The 18,323-nt window shown below is 43.5% G+C and overlaps 1 protein-coding gene across 1 annotated transcript in view; it reads right to left on the reverse strand.

Annotated features, from left to right (window-relative positions):
* Positions 1-15,187, reverse strand: part of LOC134650931 (WD repeat-containing protein 81) — a 29,683-nt gene extending 14,496 nt beyond the window's left edge. The window contains exons 1-12 of the mRNA XM_063505886.1: positions 14,900-15,187; positions 13,943-14,822; positions 13,039-13,195; positions 11,513-11,672; positions 10,892-11,016; positions 9,930-10,096; positions 8,355-8,529; positions 5,675-7,890; positions 4,477-4,652; positions 3,497-3,684; positions 1,976-2,051; positions 625-780 (exon numbers count right to left, since the gene is read on the reverse strand). Of these exons, the coding sequence (XP_063361956.1) occupies positions 625-780; positions 1,976-2,051; positions 3,497-3,684; positions 4,477-4,652; positions 5,675-7,890; positions 8,355-8,529; positions 9,930-10,096; positions 10,892-11,016; positions 11,513-11,672; positions 13,039-13,195; positions 13,943-14,822; positions 14,900-15,106 (4,683 nt within the window). The 5' untranslated portion in view covers positions 15,107-15,187. The remainder of the gene's footprint in view (positions 1-624; positions 781-1,975; positions 2,052-3,496; positions 3,685-4,476; positions 4,653-5,674; positions 7,891-8,354; positions 8,530-9,929; positions 10,097-10,891; positions 11,017-11,512; positions 11,673-13,038; positions 13,196-13,942; positions 14,823-14,899) is intronic.
* Positions 15,188-18,323: the final 3,136 nt, after the last annotated feature.

Here is an 18,323-nt window from a genome sequence, read left to right on the forward strand (position 1 = left end):
GGGTCGGTCGGCCAGGTCGGGGGGAGAGCAGGCGAGGTCGGGCAGGTCGGCTATAAGCACTATAGCAGTCACCCTAGGTTGAGTATACAGGGCAACCCAGCCGTTGCGATCGGTACTCACGTCGGGGGGTCGGTCGGCCAGGTCGGGGGGAGAGCAGGCCAGGTCGGGCAGGTCGGCTATAAGCACTATAGCAGTCACCCTAGGTTGAGTATACAGGGCAACCCAGCCGTTGCGATCGGTACTCACGTCGGGGGGTCGGTCGGCCAGGTCGGGGGGAGAGCAGGCGAGGTCGGGCAGGTCGGCTATAAGCACTATAGCAGTCACCCTAGGTTGAGTATACAGGGCAACCCAGCCGTTGCGATCGGTACTCACGTCGGGGGGTCGGTCGGCCAGGTCGGGGGGAGAGCAGGCCAGGTCGGGCAGGTCGGCTATAAGCACTATAGCAGTCACCCTAGGTTGAGTATACAGGGCAACCCAGCCGTTGCGATCGGTACTCACGTCGGGGGGTCGGTCGGCCAGGTCGGGGGGAGAGCAGGCGAGGTCGGGCAGGTCGGCTATAAGCACTATAGCAGTCACCCTAGGTTGAGTATACAGGGCAACCCAGCCGTTGCGATCGGTACTCACGTCGGGGGGTCGGTCGGCCAGGTCGGGGGGAGAGCAGGCCAGGTCGGGCAGGTCGGCGCGCAGCACGCGGCCGTCGCGCACGGTCCACTCGGCCGTGGTGCCGTCGCGGCAGATCTCCAGGAACCCCTCCTTGCCTTCGGGCGCTTCGGCTTCCGTCTTAAAAATAAAATAAATTTATAAAAGTGGAAAAAAATATTCTAACCTTAATAGTATTGTTCGCAAACGTTACCTGTTAGCTCCCAAGGGCTCAAATTTGCGTCAGAACGCTTATGGGTGACGTCATATCGTGGGAAATGAGGGGTTAAAAACTAAGTGTTAGTGGAACAAAAACAGAAAGCGACAGCAATAACAATCTATCACCTACCGGTTATGACACACTCCATCCTTCTTGCATAGTAAATTCCTCCCCCGCTTTTCACCCCCTTGAGGGATTATTTTTCGTTAATTAAATCTTATGTCCTTTCCTGGGACTCAATCTATCCCCATCTAAATCGGTTCATCGGTTAAAGCGAGAAGAGGTAACACACAAACAGATAAACAGAGTGACTATCGCATTTATAATATTAGTAGGGATTGCGCAGTTGAAACCCGTATGGACTTCCACGGTAATCACTTGCCGCACCAAGCGAACGGTTTTCAACTCGAACATTAACCTTTTCGACGCCGTGTCAAACACAAAAGCTGTCACGCTGACGCCACGTCACCGAAGTGTCAAAACTGAAATTGAACTTTATGCATATGCACGTAAGTCTATGTTGCTCTGTGATATGTGACCGATTAATCGGTCTTTGGCGTTGAACCTACGGTGCGGATATATCGGTCGTTGGCGTCCAAAAGGTTAATTCGGTCCTCCTGTATGAATGCGAGACATGGCCCGCAAACAAGACATAACCAGACTCCAGGTGTTTGTAAACAAGTGTCTGCGGCGAATCGTAGGAGTCTACTGGCCACGGACCATCTCCAACATTAAATTATGGGATCTACTGGCTACGGACCATCTCCAACATTAAATTATGGGAGTTGACCGGACAAAACCCTTTAGCTAACTCCTTAGCTAGGTGTTAGCTATGTCCATACTCCTGCGCAAATGGCGCTGGATAGGACATGTTTTACGAAGGCCAAACAACCACATATCCAAGCAAGGGCTGATTTGTAAAATTCCCGGAAAAAGGGGGCAAGGTCGCCCAGGGGGCAAGGAGGCTGCACCAGTCGGCCTCGGCTGGGCGGAGCTGGAGGAGGCCGCGCTGGACCGCGAACAATGGAAATCCCTTCTGAAAGCCCTATGTCCCTGATGAGGGATAACAGGATACCATCACCATCATCATCAGGGATTGTGCCGTGGGTAGCTTACCTTGTCAACAGTGGACTCGTCCTGTTTCGGCCAGTTGTCCAGCTTTCCCGTCGCTTTGTCAAAAGCCAAGAAAAACCTGAAACAAATATGAGTTGATCCAGATAGCTGTTTTAGGCGGTTATCACACTGGATTATATCTACACTTAAAAATAGATTTAGCATACTACTTTTAATAAAGGATAATCACTTGACCTATTTATTTATTTTATTTGGAGATCCAACAGTTGTGACATTAACATAAAGATTATAGTAGATACAGGAAGCCAATAATAGGAACTCCCAGGTAGTGACGTAATACTAAACTAATAGGTAGTTTACTAAGGTTACATATACTTATGCGGACAAAGCTAATTCAAATGATACCTAATAAGAATAAGAATAATTTGGGAGTAACTAAAATACTAATTAACTTAGTAACATAATGAGGACTAAGGCGAAAATAAGAATAATAAATAAGTAAGTTATATTATATGTATTGTGTGCAAGCATTAGTGGCCAATGAGATACGCCTTAAGAAATGTATTTTGTCGGGTGGAACATTAGTGCATTTCGCTCTACATATGGCTCACCTTTTTTGCAAAGTTTTTTACCATTTATTTTTTTACCAAAAAAGACATGTCTTGTGATGTTACCTCTGCAGCGCGGGCACGCACAGATGCCGCCTGATCATCTCGGGCCCGACGCGCAGCGCCAGCGCGCGCAGCGCGTCCAGCAGCTTGCGCGCGAGTAGCAGCACGAGCGGTGTGGAGTGTGTGTTACCTCTGCAGCGCGGGCACGCAGAGATGGCGGCGCGTCATCTCGGGCCCGACGCGCAGCGCCAGCGCGCGCAGCGCGTCCAGCAGCTTGCGCGCGAGTAGCAGCACGAGCGGTGTGGAGTGTGTGTTACCTCTGCAGCGCGGGCACGCAGAGATGGCGGCGCGTCATCTCGGGCCCGACGCGCAGCGCCAGCGCGCGCAGCGCGTCCAGCAGCTTGCGCGCGAGTAGCAGCACGAGCGGTGTGGAGTGTGTGTTACCTCTGCAGCGCGGGCACGCAGAGATGGCGGCGCGTCATCTCGGGCCCGACGCGCAGCGCGAGCGCGCGCAGCGCGTCCAGCAGCTTGCGCGCGAGTATCAGCACGAGCGGCGTGAAGTGTGTGTTACCTCTGCAGCGCAGGCACGTAGAGATGGCGGCGCGTCATCTCGGGCCCGACGCGCAGCGCCAGCGCGCGCAGCGCGTCCAGCAGCTTGCGCGCGAGTATCAGCACGAGCGGTGTGGAGTGTGTGTTACCTCTGCAGCGCGGGCACGCACAGATGGCGCCTCGTCATCTCGGGCCCGACGCGCAGCGCCAGCGCGCGCAGCGCGTCCAGCAGCTTGCGCGCGAGTATCAGCACGAGCGGTGTGGAGTGTGTGTTACCTCTGCAGCGCGGGCACGCAGAGATGGCGGCGCGTCATCTCGGGCCCGACGCGCAGCGCCAGCGCGCGCAGCGCGTCCAGCAGCTTGCGCGCGAGTATCAGCACGAGCGGTGTGGAGTGTGTGTTACCTCTGCAGCGCGGGCACGCAGAGATGGCGGCGCGTCATCTCGGGCCCGACGCGCAGCGCCAGCGCGCGCAGCGCGTCCAGCAGCTTGCGCGCGAGCGCCCGCCGAGCGCGCGCGCCGTGCGGCCACGCCGTGCGCGACGTCGACGCCAGCCGCAGCGCCGGCTGCACGATCATCTTCAGGAACGTGTCCTGAAATAACGCTATACATTAAGGGTCGGTTGCACCAAACTGTTCGTATCGTTAAAGAGTTCGCTAAATTTATATGTATGAAAGTTTCATAGTAAAGCGCCGGGGCTGCCGGCCGCCGGCTGACGTTGATCAGTCTGTCAAATGTGGTCGGTGCAACTGGCCCTGGGTCAATTTTTGAAGTTTTTTCGACATTTGTATGGCATTTTTTATTCTTGGAAAATTAGATGATTGTCAACGTAACGTAAGATCACGGCCGTCATGACGGTGTCGATAGTTTCGTGAACGTTTTATTAGATAGCGGTGACGCCATTTTGAATAAATGACACGAGATTTGAATAAATGATTCCGTACTACGATTATTTTCCTCTTCTGATGATATTTCATCCTCCAAGTAAATTATAGATGATCAAGCAAATCTTGTCAGTAGGAAAAGGCGCGAAATTCATATTTTCTATGGGACGTTATCCCATCGCGCCTACATTTTTCAAATTTGCCGCTTTGACCTTGGTGGCTGACGGTGTGTTATGACGCCGTGGTACTTTCCACATGTCGCCACCGTAAAGACGGCCGTCTTTCGCGGCCGCTATATGACGGCCGTCATATGACGGCACCGTTTTCGGAGGAATCCAAAGCTTTACCTGTTCCATAACTTTAGCGTCGCACATGTAAGGCACCAACCTACTTGACGAGTTGTATACAGGCTACAGCCCCCTCTAGCGGCGCGGACAGTCATCTTCGACATGAAACTATGAAAATACACACAACAATAGACCTGTTACTAAATTCACTTGCCTGTAATTGTTCCATAACTTTAGCATCGCACATGTAAGGCACCAGATACTTGACAAGTTGTAGGCAGGCCACAGCACCGCCCTCTAGCGGCGCGGACAGTCTTCTTCGACATGACGCTATTAGCTCCCCCATGTGAGGCAGGTATTGGAAAATTATTAGTTGCTCGCCGTACATTGCTGAAAGATTTTTTTTTGTTAGAAATGCAAAAAATGACTGTTTAGAAACGGTAGTCTACAGAACTAATACAATATGACTACGGCGGACGTTAATTGCCTAATTCAGGGGTCACCAAATGGCGGACCGCGATCCGCATCCGAACCACCAACCTATTTTATTTTGTGCCTATTTTTTTTTTATAAACTCAAGGAGAAACTGGCCGCGATGGTCATTTCATTTTAAGAACCGGACTCCTGAAGAAACTAATTGGTGACCCCTGGCCTAATCGATCGAGCGAAGCAAAAGTCTCCGTTTCAACTTAGAGAAAAATGGCGTTCGTATGTCCAACTCTTCCCCCCAACACGTACCATTTTTCAATTGATTATCGTGAAATTTTGTGACCAGATAAATAAATAGATTTTAATTTTGTCGATTAAATTTTTGGATATTTTTTTCAAAATGGCAGATGAACCGCTCAAGGTCTACAACTCACAGAGCCAGTAGTTTAATTTTAATTTATATCTTACTAGCGACTCGCCCCGGCTTCGCACGGGTTAACAAATTATACATAAACCTTCCCCTTGAATCTCTCTATCCATTTAAAAAAAACCGCATCAAAATCCGTTGCGTAGTTTTAAAGATCCAAGCATACATAGGGACAGACAGACAGCGGAAGCGACTTTGTTTTATACTATATAGTGAAACTAGTGGAGATGCCGAAAATTTTAGTGTCTCGTTACCTCAGTTAAGAGCTATTCGCCCCAATATTTTTATTAATTTTTTTTTTTAATCCAAAACTATACAAGGTGTCCCAAGAAGTAGTGATATACTGAAGCTATAAATAAAAATCTCATCGTACTCGGCGATAGGTGAAAAATTAAAAAAAATCATAACTCCGAAAATACGAAAAATCGCGGAACATACATGGGGGTGATTCAGATAGCCCTCTAGGTCCTCTACCTCCCAGCTTCAGTATATCACTACTTCTTGGGACACCTTGTATAATTTTCAATGTGGTCAAAATAGTCTGGTTCATACTCACCAACAATGGTAGTGAGGCACTTGATCACCTTCGCAGCATTCCTGTCCCCTACCACCTTGCTGTTTGCTATCGAGATCTCATCGAACTCATCCTGACCATCACCCTCCCAAGGCGCCAAGTTGTCCTTCCCGATATAGCAGAGCGTCAACATCTTCAACAAGTTCCGAGTTATGTACCTACAAGTCAGCACTGGACCTAACCTATGAGCCAACCAAATCAAACTCTCCGAACTCATATCCGAAATCTTGCACACATTCTGTTCATCTTCCTGAGAATCCTCGCCTATGCTTTTTGGTGACGCGTCTTGTCTATTCAAATCTAAACTCTTTATCCTTCTGCCGTGAGCATCGTTTCCCTTATCATCGGCGAAGTGTAAGTAGCTGGTGAACATCTTCTTAGGGATGTCTATCGTCGGCGACATCGGCCCTCTGGTTGGCGTTTCTTGCGTTGGAGTTTCGTCTTTAGTTATAAGGACATTAAGTTCTTTTTGAGGTCGACTAGTGGACGGGCTGAAGTCCTTTGCGAATACTTCTGCTGAGGGCGATGGTGTGTGCATGTTACCGTCATGGTTGACGTTTAAAGTGTATGAATCCATGGAATCCGCGGGAGATTTGCTTCTACTGCTGCGACTTGGTAATCTTTCCTTATCAGTTTCAAAGTGGAACAAATCGTTCTCGCTTCTGTTATCAGCGTCTTTTTCTTTCGAATCATTCGTCTCCATCTTATCAACGCTGGGGGTCATAACGTGTTCAGAGCCGTATGAAGTGTCCGGGGAGAATATGTCCGTGTTCGAAAGCGCGCTTTTGAGGTTATCGTCGGAATACCTAGGTTTTTTATTAGCCATGGATCGGTGATGGCACAGATGTCCCGGGGAGCCGACTTCAGTCGTGACATCTTTGTAACCACCTACAGCTTCTACTAGATGCTGAGTGAAGTTGTCCAGGAAACATTGCAGACCTAGTCTCACCATGAGTTGGAGGAGGAATATGTGATGGTACAGCTTGACAAACTTCTGCTTACTGGCAAGTCCTGATGAGGAAACTGGGTCGGAGTCGGTCAGTTTGTGTTGGTCTGGCTTGTCAACGACGAACTCATCGTCTTCGTAAAGATTTAGTATATGTTTGAGGAGTTTTTTCCTCGTCTCTGCCGGGCCTAGAGCTTTGCTCATCGTGTCAAATAGATACCACGCCGCGAGCACTGAGGTATCCTTGTTCTGAAGCAACTCTATGTAGTGTGTCAAAAAGATGTCCAACACATCAAACTGATTGTTACAAGTCACTTGGTTGAGCAGGACGTCTAAATGCGTCGCGCACGCCTGGACTTTCCCTTCAGCTATCCTCTGGCTGAAATACATCTTAGTTTTGTCGACATTTTGATATTTCTCGCACTGTATGCCGTCACAGTCGTACATGTACAGGATGTTTAAGTCGTTGGCCGCCAGTTCGTACTCGTGAAGAGTGCTCAGGAGCTTATAGAGGGTGTTGAAGGATGGTGGGAAGGGGATTAAATGTTGCGATAAGAGTGGTTGCAGCAGTTGAGATGCCGTCGGTGGGGGTAAACCTTTGTCTGTCACTATTATCTTCTTTAAAGGTTCGTCTTTTTTCGCGCTCATTTCGTTCTTGAAGCTCACGCTTGGCGGTGTGACGTTTAAAAGCAAAGAGGCCACATAGCTAACGCACTTTGGCAACGCGCCAAAATTATGCTTTAAAACCGTTCGGCAGCTGTTATAGCGTTCTATAAAATTCCCGCTATTCGTCCTTAAAGGTCTCATGTAGACATGCATGAATATCTCTACTATGAGACAGCCTAAGACCAGCATGTCCTGTTTTCTACTTTCCGTCACAAACTGCTTGTAAACCGCCGCATCTGTGGTGTAGCGAGTGTTAAAACTCCTATTCTTTCTTTCTTTCAAGACATCCAAGTGTCCATCGTTAAACTTCTTTATATAACCCTGGTCATACAAGAACATCTGGTTCGTAAACGCTGTGTCGTCATCTTTAGATGTGACCGTTTCACTTCTGTCAACCAAGTTTAAAGTGTTGACATTTTTATGACGCTCTTTTTCTTCAGCTTTTGAGAAGAAGGAGTTGGTTCTGAAGTTGTCGAGAGCCTCTAACGCCTGAATGGACGCGACCGGGTTGAATTCTTTGGGGAGGTAGATGACGCCTTTGCCTAGCTCTGATCTTTGGACCCTGTAGTGCTTGGAATGTGCGGACCTAGAATAGAAATAAGTGTGGTTAAAATTAAAATAGCCGTGCGCAGGAAATTTAAATTGAGTCTGTTTGTCGGGTAGTGGAGATAGCCTGCCTTATTATAGTTATTTGCAATGTATAATCTCTTATGACATACTTATCTGGGGCAAAGCTGACACACACTGTTTTCTTCCCGCAAAAAAAGCGAGTCGAGAAATTATGACCCTGTGTTTGTATAATTATGATTTCAAGATGTTAGCTGTATTATAGCTATTTTTACCAAATCCTGCATTACGGCCCTCTCATCTGGGGTAAAGGTGCGAACAATAAAACGTTATTTCTAAAGATTCCTTCATGTTGTTTTGAAGATAACTGTATTGCAACTGGAATGTTATATGCTGCTTTTGTTGTTATTGTGTGTGTGTTTGGACTTGGACTGTCCAAGCATGAATCTGGATTCTTTGGATGTCATAATGAGGATGAGGTACCTGTCTATGCTACTGGAATGTTCCTCCCCCTTGCTGTGTGAGCGCGCCCGGCTCGTGCTCTTGTGTCTCCGGACGCGCGCGGGCACGCTCAGGCGCGACACGTGCTGGGGCAAGTGCTGGGACTCTTCTTCATCATCAGACCCTTCGTCTGAGCTGTCGGGCTTTGTGGATTTTCCTGGAAAGGACATTCTGGAAATAACTTTTCAATTTTGTAATGCTACCGGGCGGCGCTAAATACAACTAAAGTTGTGAAAATGTTGTTGATGTTTTAAGATCTACATAGGTCCAGGACCATGCCCAATCATTAAAATTACAATACCTAATTCAGATTGCCTATTTCGTTGAAAATAAAATTACCAAATATGTGACGTCACATCTGTCAGGAAGAGGTTGCAAAATGTGACCAGGCGGTCTAGCATGAGTTGCGTTCTCGCGCGCGACACCATATTAGAAGTCGCGCAAGAATCGCAAGATGTATGGAGTCGCGTGCGAGAACGCAACTCATGCTAGACCGCCAGGTGAGACAAGGAGATGGGAAGGGCCAAAAAATGTATTTACCATGTATTTACATACTGGAGGTTGGACTATTTGTAAGAAAACACATATCCAACTTCCAGTATGTTAAAAGCGCGCGACGAAATAAACAACTAGTTCTTCCTGAACCTAAATTAACTATGTATAAAAACGGGCCCCATTACCAGTCGATAAAAATATATAACAAAATCCCTGATTCTATTAAAGACGTTGAAACTTATAATATATTTCGAAATAAACTCAAATCATGGTTAATTGCTAAATCATTTTATTCTTATCAAGAATTTATGGCATCTGACAATAGTGATACGACTGAGAATTAAATGAATTATTATTATAAATGAATTGACACTATTATTATTATTTTAATTGATAATGTATTGTAATGTCATCGGAAGTATATTTGGATTATTCAGTGTAGAAATCAAAATTATGTTATGTTATGTTTTAAGGTAATTTTAAGTATTTAGTTTTTAAGATTATCATGCTATACCCTATTCAGGGTCCATGCTGTTACAATTTAAATGATTATAACACCTATATGTACCATGGATTGCAGTAAATAAATGAAATGAAATGAAATGAAAATCTAGTAATTCGTGTGACGTAATTTACGAATGACCCCCAATCAATGAATGTTTGCTAATACTTACCAGGGATGTTGCGAATATCCGCATCCGCATCCGCAACCGCGGAACTTCCGCATTATTTTCAACATCCGCATCCGCATAAAATCGATGCGGATTTAATGCGGATGTGGAACAGATCGGTACAGGAACGTCTTAGCATCGGCGTAAGTGCTAGACTGCTAGGTAATTTAGTCATTAACCAAAAAACCTATTAGAAATGAGCAGTCAAGCGTGAGTGGGACTTAATGTACGGAACCCTTGGAACGCGAGTCCGACTCGCACTTGGCCGGTTTTTTGAAATAAAAATTATCTTGACATCCGCATCCGCATCCGCATCCGCGGATGTGAGCCTTTAAAAATCCGCATCCGCGGATGTCAAAAAATCGGCATCCGCAACATCCCTGATACTTACGACTGGTCCAATGTAAGGCGGGAGGGGAGGGTCGGGCGGGGCGGGGCGCGCGCGGCGGGTGCGGCGCGGACAGCACCTGCACCCCGGCGCCCCGTCGCAACGTTGTATGACCGTCCACTAGCGATAACCATACATTTTTCGCCTTCACTGACGCTGGTCCGGACATCCTACACAAAAAAATCAAATATTAGAGTCCATCTAAGCTAACTATGCAGCGAATTAAATAGAACAAATTCATGTCATTTTAAAAGTGATACTTTCTTGGAAATTTGACACTAATGATGACATTTCCACGCTTTATCGTAGCAAATGACATGCAGAGTTAACTTGGTACGACTAGGCGTTAAAGATAAGACGAGGGATTAAGGGCATGATAACATAACTAAACATTTACAGTGACGTCACATTTACTTTATTAAAAATAGAAAGAGCAGCGGCCATATACAAATCTTGTCAGTAAAAAAAGGCGCGAGATTCAAATTTTCTATGGGACGATATCGCTTCGCGCCTACATTTTTCAAATTTGCTGCCCTTTTCTACTGACAAGATCTGCTTGACCAGCTATAAATGCAATCGGGCCAGTAAGTTGAAAATAGAAAATGGCGACCACTTGGATTAATAAAATAATATAATTATTATAAGGTTGTCTGGAAGAGATCGCTCTTTAGCGATAATACCGCCTGATATTAACTCAGTCTTTATGTATTATGTGTGTATCTCTGTAAATGTTTTATTTATTGAGGCTGTGCAATAAAGATAATTTGTATTGTATTAATCTTGGAGCTGGGGCCCGTTTTTCACTGTCACTTTTTGACAGCTTTTGTTAGAAAGGGACTTCCACTTGTATTACAAGTTATAAGCTTTTGAGAAACGGGCCCCTGGTGAGGTAATTTTCGGGGCGGGGTAGAGCGTGTCCATTCAGCATGAATATTCCTTATTCTGTGGCCAAAATGATAACTAACTTGTATCCAAAGGTGATGTCGATCCAGTGATGCAGGTTCTCGGAGACGTGTGCGCTCTCCAGGGCTTCTCTGTGCTTGGTGATGAAGTCCTCAGCACAGGTGGCCCACGAGGGTATGCCAAGGTCCTGCAATGAACGTTCACTGTTAAATACATATATTACCCCCCATAGACCCGTCTTAATATATGAGGAGTGTCTTTTCAAAAGGGTTTATTTTTTTCTTAGCGGTAGTTCTAGAGAGAACCTTGCTCAAGAAAACTTAAGGTCCAATTTAGAAATAGATTCCCAGAATAAATAAACCCTTTTGAAAAGACACTCCTCATATTTAATACGTCAAAGTCTCATGGAAGTCATGGAAGTTTTATTACTAAAACGTTCACAGTGAACTAGTTTCCATAGTTTAGTAAGTTAAGGAAACGACGTCGGTGAAAAAAAGTAAGTCCAGCCAACTCTTTCATTGAGTGAAGCGAAGGTTTCTCTTTCCGCTTGGGTAAAAATGCTTTCTTGTAGGTAGGTACATTCCCGTACATTCTCACAGAGCCACTATATTTAAACAAATTTGGAATTTATTTCATAACCATAGTGAAAGAAGTTTATCTATAGGAAACAACCGTCTTAGTACCGGCAAATCCTCATGTATGCTCCGAAACACTGCGGGGTCGGTGTAGTACTCCGGTATGCACTCATCCGGCGTCCACTCCTGCATGCGCTGGATGGATGCTGGATACTCTGCTGGAACCCATTTGTTGCGAACGTGCTTGCAGAGTATCTCCTTTGGAGTTCTGTGAACAAATAAATGTAGGGCAGTTATTACTCTGCTGTACCATAGAGAAATATAGTAAGACAAGAGTGCTCACTCCATACATCAGTTAGACTATTAATTTCAGTGTCTACATCTAGCATCGAGTAGCGGAACTATCAGTACTGCTACTTGACAATAGATGTAGCACCGACCGGAAAGTCTTATCTCAACAGCATAAGACTTTCCGGTCGGTGCTACATCTATTGTCAAGTAGCAGTACTGATAGTTCCGCTACTCGATGCTAGATGCTAATAGTCTTTTTGGTACTAAAACTGATGTATGGAGTGAGCAATCTATGTATTTTTTTCTCTATGGCTGTACAAAATAACGAGAGCGGTCGTTTTTCGTGTCACGTAATAATAAAGTACGTATTCACGTAAATATAGAATGTAAGGGGGGACCGGGGGAGAGGAAGAGACAGTGAAACACTTAATGTGTGAATGTCACGCCCTAGCCAGACAAAGAATGAAGGACTTTGGAGCAGGATATCTGGAACCAAAGGACTTTAAAACGCTACCCATGAGCATCATCCGACACATGGATATGGTGAGAAAAGCTCTTGAGTAGCTGACGGATCTTCTCTAGGGGGTAATTGCACAAAAGATCCCTATGGGTCGAAGTGTATCCGCAAGGACCCCAGAAAACAATAAGATAAGATAAGATAAGGGGAGACCGTTTATAGCACAACCAGCTGAAATAGGGAGAGCGTGAATTTCATCGCCACCAATATGCAGCGACGTAATAGTGACATTGCTTCTAAAATTAGGAATTTAAATAAAACAAATTGCTGGACCTTAATAGACACATTTTGATATAAGTTACGAAAATAAATGTAATTATTTCAAGAGACCCCAGTAGACTCAAATCCAGAGGCAGAGATTTTGTTCAGGGCCCGAGCGACGTCGCTTCCATATCCCGGCTCAGAAAGCTATGCTGGGCGCAGGTGCTACCTGCACCATATTCTTTCTAATTCTGATAACTGGGGGGCTACCGCGAAAACCGAAATTCGCAAATTGCGGGGATCTTTCTCTTTTACTCCAATGAAAGTGTAATTAGAGTGACAGCGACGTCAGCGACACATGCCCGCAATTCGCGAATTTCGGTTTTCGCGGTTATAGCCTTGATCTAACAGACCTACCAGTAGTTCTGCTCAAAATGTCTTGAAGATTTAAGTTTTCAATTGGTCTATTTTACCTTTTTTTTTTCAACTTAAATCTGCAATCGGCTGTTCCAGCCATAATCAGATGGTTCATTTTTGTTTTTTTTTAGTTACTATGCACGGTGTTCCACTGAGCACCAACACCAGTTAACGTGGGGTCTGTTTTACCTGAGGACATTTTCCTTACCTTCTGGCCAGGTAGACATAGCAAGTGATGTCTGAAAGGGCATCTGTAACGTGGTGGGGTGTCTGCTCGGCGCAGGTGACGTCATATGTCAGATCTAACTGTCTGTCGCCTTTGTTTAGCCGGTACTTTGACTTGCTTAGGTCGCGCCAATTTTTGCCTATAAACATGAAAGTATTGTTTTAGTATTATAATCGTGCAATAAAGCTTTTAAGAATTAGCACTCAAGGGCAGAGGACCATTTATTTTGTACAAACTAGGCTAAGTAGGATATAGGTAGTTATTTTATTGATGATGAAAATAAATATGAAAACATTTCTTAGTGAGAGGCAACTATAGACCTAAAAAACTACCAGCTGGCCGATGACCACCATTTATTAAGCTTATAATAAATTTGAAAGTACCCAACAAGTACCTAAGTCAGAGTATTTAAGTCTCAACCAAGACAGTAATTTTTCCACTTTTAAATTTATTCTAAGCTTAATAGCATCGATCGCAGACGTTTCTTCTTGTTAAAAATTATAAAAATAAACCATTTATTTAATTTGAAAGTAAGGAAAACACAAAACAAACCGGCCAAGTGCGAGTAGGACTTGCGTTCTAAGGGTTCCGTACATTAAGTTCGACTTGCGCTTGACTGTACATTTCTAATAGGTTTTCCTGTTATCTATCGGTAAAGAACTATTTTGTGTATTTTTTTCAAAATTTTAGACCCAGAAGTTTCGGAGATAAAGGGGGGGGGGAGGGAATGGTCGGACTGACACACGCACGAGTGATCCTATAAGGGTTCCGTTTTTTCCTTTTGAGGTTTGGAACCCTAAAAATCATACAAGAGACTTCACCACCATCATTTTCACAGTGTTTATCTCCTTCCCTGCTCTTCTAATTAATGGTTGTAATTAATTACCACATCTAGATGAGAAATCCGTAACCCAGGGCACCATGAAGTGTGCCTGCGGGTCATTGGCCGATCTCCCAGCCAGGGTGTTCAAGTGCAGCAAGTAATCCAGGTTGGATATCTGGCCCCGCACCCACAGCATGCACAGCTTCTCAAACTGCACCACCTCGTTCCTCCCCCACTCTTCCCCCCACTTCCCCTGGCTTGTAGCCGGTGTAACTTGCTTCCTGTTCTGCTCATAGATCAATGAAGCGTCCAGAGTGTGAATGTTATTCGTAACAGCCGGCAGTATCTGTAGCCACATATTTTCTGTCAAATAAATATCTTGCAATGACAGCGTACCCAGACTCAGCCCTCGGTCGCTCATAGCTTTAAAAACATTCAGGAGCTGATACACTAAGAACATTCCCCGCCCATAATTCATATCTATAAGATTTGGGCTAAAATTCAAACAGTCTAGCAAGTGGTTTTCATAGTGGCCTCTGTATATTATATAGTAGTTATTGTCTGTCTCTAATATGAACATAGCTGCTAGCAAATTGACATGGGTTTCATAAGATTTGGAGACGTGTTTGTTAGGAATGATTTCTTTGTACTCTGTGATCCTGCCGGAGCCGTCACTCTTTATCCTAATTATGTTACAGCCGTACAGCCGCTGCAGCACCTCCGACAGCAGCTGGTCATGCTCCAGTAAGTTCACTATAGCACTATCTTTTAAATTCTCATTATTCTGACAATATTTCTTATATGACTCCTTCCATAAATTTCTGTGGTTGTTCTGTGAGACATATTGGAGTAGCTGCGAGAAGGTTAGGGGAGTTTCGGGGTTGGTTTCGTGTAGTTTGTAACGAGGTAGGGGCAGTACCTTGGACACCTTTTTATTTAATACCTACAAAAGAAAGAGGCGTTAATCATTACTCATTCTGTAGTTTACTGCGTTAATTTTACTTATGAATAGTTACGTACCCTAATGAATATCGTCCGCCATGGATAAGGAACACTTTCACCAGCTTGTAATGCGAAATCTACATTATTTACTGTGTTATCTACTTCCAAGTTCTTCAGCCATTTCTTAAGCCAACTGCTGTGCACGACAACGCTGAACAAATTTGCTGTGGCAGTAGTGAATATGTTCTTATTGCTTATGCCTAATTCCTTAACAATATTATCCATCTCTTTATACTATAATCTTTTGTTTTGTTTTCTTTAGGGAGGTTAACAAATTTGACATTTCACATTTGTTTTTGACAGATCGATTAGCCCTCTCAGATTAATTGATGTAGCAACACTAATATCTCCAATGCAAAATGGAATATTTCCATAATATTTCTCTGGCCTTCATTGGAGTAAAGGAGAAAGATTCCCGCAATTTGCGTTCTTCGGTATTCGCGGTAAACCCTCAGATAATAAAATTTCGATTTTCGCGTTTCGCGGTAGACCCCTGAAATAATAAACTCGTAAAGGTAATTATGATTGATTGAGTTGAGTTGATAACTCGATATTATCCGTTTATTCACCTCCTTTATGTTACCTGCTAACCTGAGGGTCTACCGCGAACCACGTTTGATGTGTTGCCTCCCTGTCACACTTACGTACGAATTTACAAGTGCCACAGAGTGGCAACACTTCGAATGTGGGTTGCGGTAGGCCGTTTTTTTTTTTTTTTTTCGGCGGGAACTCATACAACGAACTTGAAAAATTTTCGCTCCAACTTTTAAAATTCTTAAATAATTGTGTAAATTAGTCAAATTTGTATATATTAGTGATAATTTTGTACATAGTTACTGCCAGTAGTTTTTAGCAATGACTGGTAACGAGGGGGGCGGGGATAACCCGCCCACCTCCCACAAGCGCTCCAAAGGCGGCGGCGATGGACTCCAGGACGATGGCGGCGGCGGTGAGCGGTCTGATGCATACTTACCGTATTTTAAACCGAACTATAAAAGACAATTTCCTGAAAACTCGACCACAACTAATTTTAAAGTGTTTGTGGAACACATTGACCCCAAGGAGAGACTAGGGAATAAAAGCCCTATTTATTTAAACCATATATTTACTAATGGCATTAAAGGTGTGACGGGAATACAGAGAGTAAATGCTAATAAAATCGCAGTATCTTTTAAACAGTACAACACGGCCAATAACTTTCTAAACAACTCTGCGTTTTTAGAACTAAATAAAATGAAGGCATACATAAGTGCAACGCAAATTGAGAAGACTGGCATTATAAGGTTTGTTCCAGCTAACATTTCAAACAAGGATCTATACGGTAAATTGAGCTCTATTTACGAAATTATAGCTGTACGACGCTTCACGAAGAAAGTAGGACAAGATCGTGTTCCACTGCAAACAGTCAGTATAACGTTCTTATCCAATGTATTACCGGACAATGTGCAATATGATCTATTTTCCTATAGAGTATTCGATTATATTCCGCCACTTCAACAATGTTTCAAATGTTTCAAGTTTAACCACTCTGCTCGAGTATGCAATGGCAAGCAAAGATGTTCTATATGTTCAGGTGAACACTTTTACAAAGAATGTAGTAATCCAAATGAGATCTCCTGCATTAATTGCAGTGGTCCTCATCTGGCTATATCAAAAGAATGTCCAATTAAGATTAAAAAAATATTAGAAAAGAAAAACAAAATTACTTATGCTAGCCTAGCACAAACTAAAATACCTGAAACTGAATATCCCTCCTTGCCATCGCCAAAACAACAAAACAAGCCATTGCAAAAACCTGCACAATTTGTAAATAGTAAACTTGTAAATAAAAATGTAAATACTGTGAATAAATATGTAAATAATCAACCTGCTCCACAGGTTGTAAATCAGGTCCAGCCTATGGATCTCAAAGCCCAGATCATCGGTGATAAAGATGTACTAATGGCCCTGGTACAGACACTGATAGAGCTGGGCAACAATCCTGATCCTGTGCCGATCACCACGGCATCCATAAAAGATAGGTTAATTAAAAATTTGTCCTCATAATGGATTTAAGTCCCTCCGGAGAATCTCAGTTAAGTATTGCGCAGTTTAATATTCAAAGTGCCAATAGTAAAAAGCCTTTATTAATTAAATTTCTGCAAGAAAAAAACATTGATGTATGTTTACTCAATGAAACATGGTTTAAAGAACATCACAATTTTAGAATTCCTGGTTATAATCTTCATTACAGATTGTCTAAAAATCCTCACAATGGTGTAGCAATATTAATTAAACCATACTTGAAATATAATACTTTAAATACAACCTTTTATGAGGACATTCAAACTATAGCTGTTTCTATATCTACCGAACGCGGTAATTTAACTGTTTTATGCGTCTACTGTCCTCCATCTAATGGGCACATTAGGTTAAAGAGGCTGCGCAATATTATCAGAGACCTCCCTAAACCTATCTTTATTGGAGGAGATTTTAACGCTCACCATATTGCATTTGGTTGCTTATCAACAAAAGGTCGGGGTAAAGATCTATACGACGTTATTGATGAGTGTGAATTGTGTATCCTAAATGATGGTAGTTTTACTACAGTGAACCGCCCTAGAACTAACCCTTCAGCCATTGACGTCAGCCTTACTAGTGATTCCTTGGCACCTTTGTGTGAATGGTCTGTACATGATGATTGTATGGGTAGTTACCACTACCCCACCATAACCGTTATATCTTTGATTGCTATAAAGTATCAATTTAATGCTCCTGTTGAAAAATTTGTGTACAAAAGAACTGATTGGCGTAAGTATAATGAACTTTCTAAGTGCATGTTTGAAGATTTTTCAGTAAATGTTAATGATCCACTTGCCACTTATACTAAATTTTGCAATCGTCTTGATGCCCTTATGCATAAAAGTATCCCAAAGTTTACGAAATCTGCTCATTTTGCTAGCAGACCTCCTACACCTTGGTGGAATGAGATCTGTGAGCAGAATGTTATAGCATCCTATAATGCTTTGAAATTGTACAGAAGTGATCCAACCATAGAAAATTACATAAATTATAAAAAGTTAGATGCACTGAAAAAAAGAACTATTTCAGAACAAAAGAAAATTGGTTGGAATAACTTATGTCATTCTTTTAACAGAACTACCCCTATAAGCAAGATTTGGAATATGGTTAAAATGTTTAAAGGTGTCAAGACCAATATTAGATCATACAAGGACGAATTCATTTCTCCATTTTTAGATAAGTTATCAGATGACAGTAATTTAAAAGATTCTAGTACTCTACCTAGCTACTTTAACAGCAATAATAACAATAGCAATTCAAAGTTTTTAATGGAACCATTCACTTGGAACGAATTCATTACAAGTCTACGCTCCCGACGTAACACGAGTCCAGGTTTAGATAATTTTCCTTATATTGTAATCAAAGAGCTTCATGTATCTGC

The sequence above is a fragment of the Cydia amplana genome, chromosome 9 (genome assembly GCF_948474715.1).
Source record: "Cydia amplana chromosome 9, ilCydAmpl1.1, whole genome shotgun sequence".
Lineage (NCBI taxonomy): Eukaryota > Metazoa > Arthropoda > Insecta > Lepidoptera > Tortricidae > Cydia > Cydia amplana.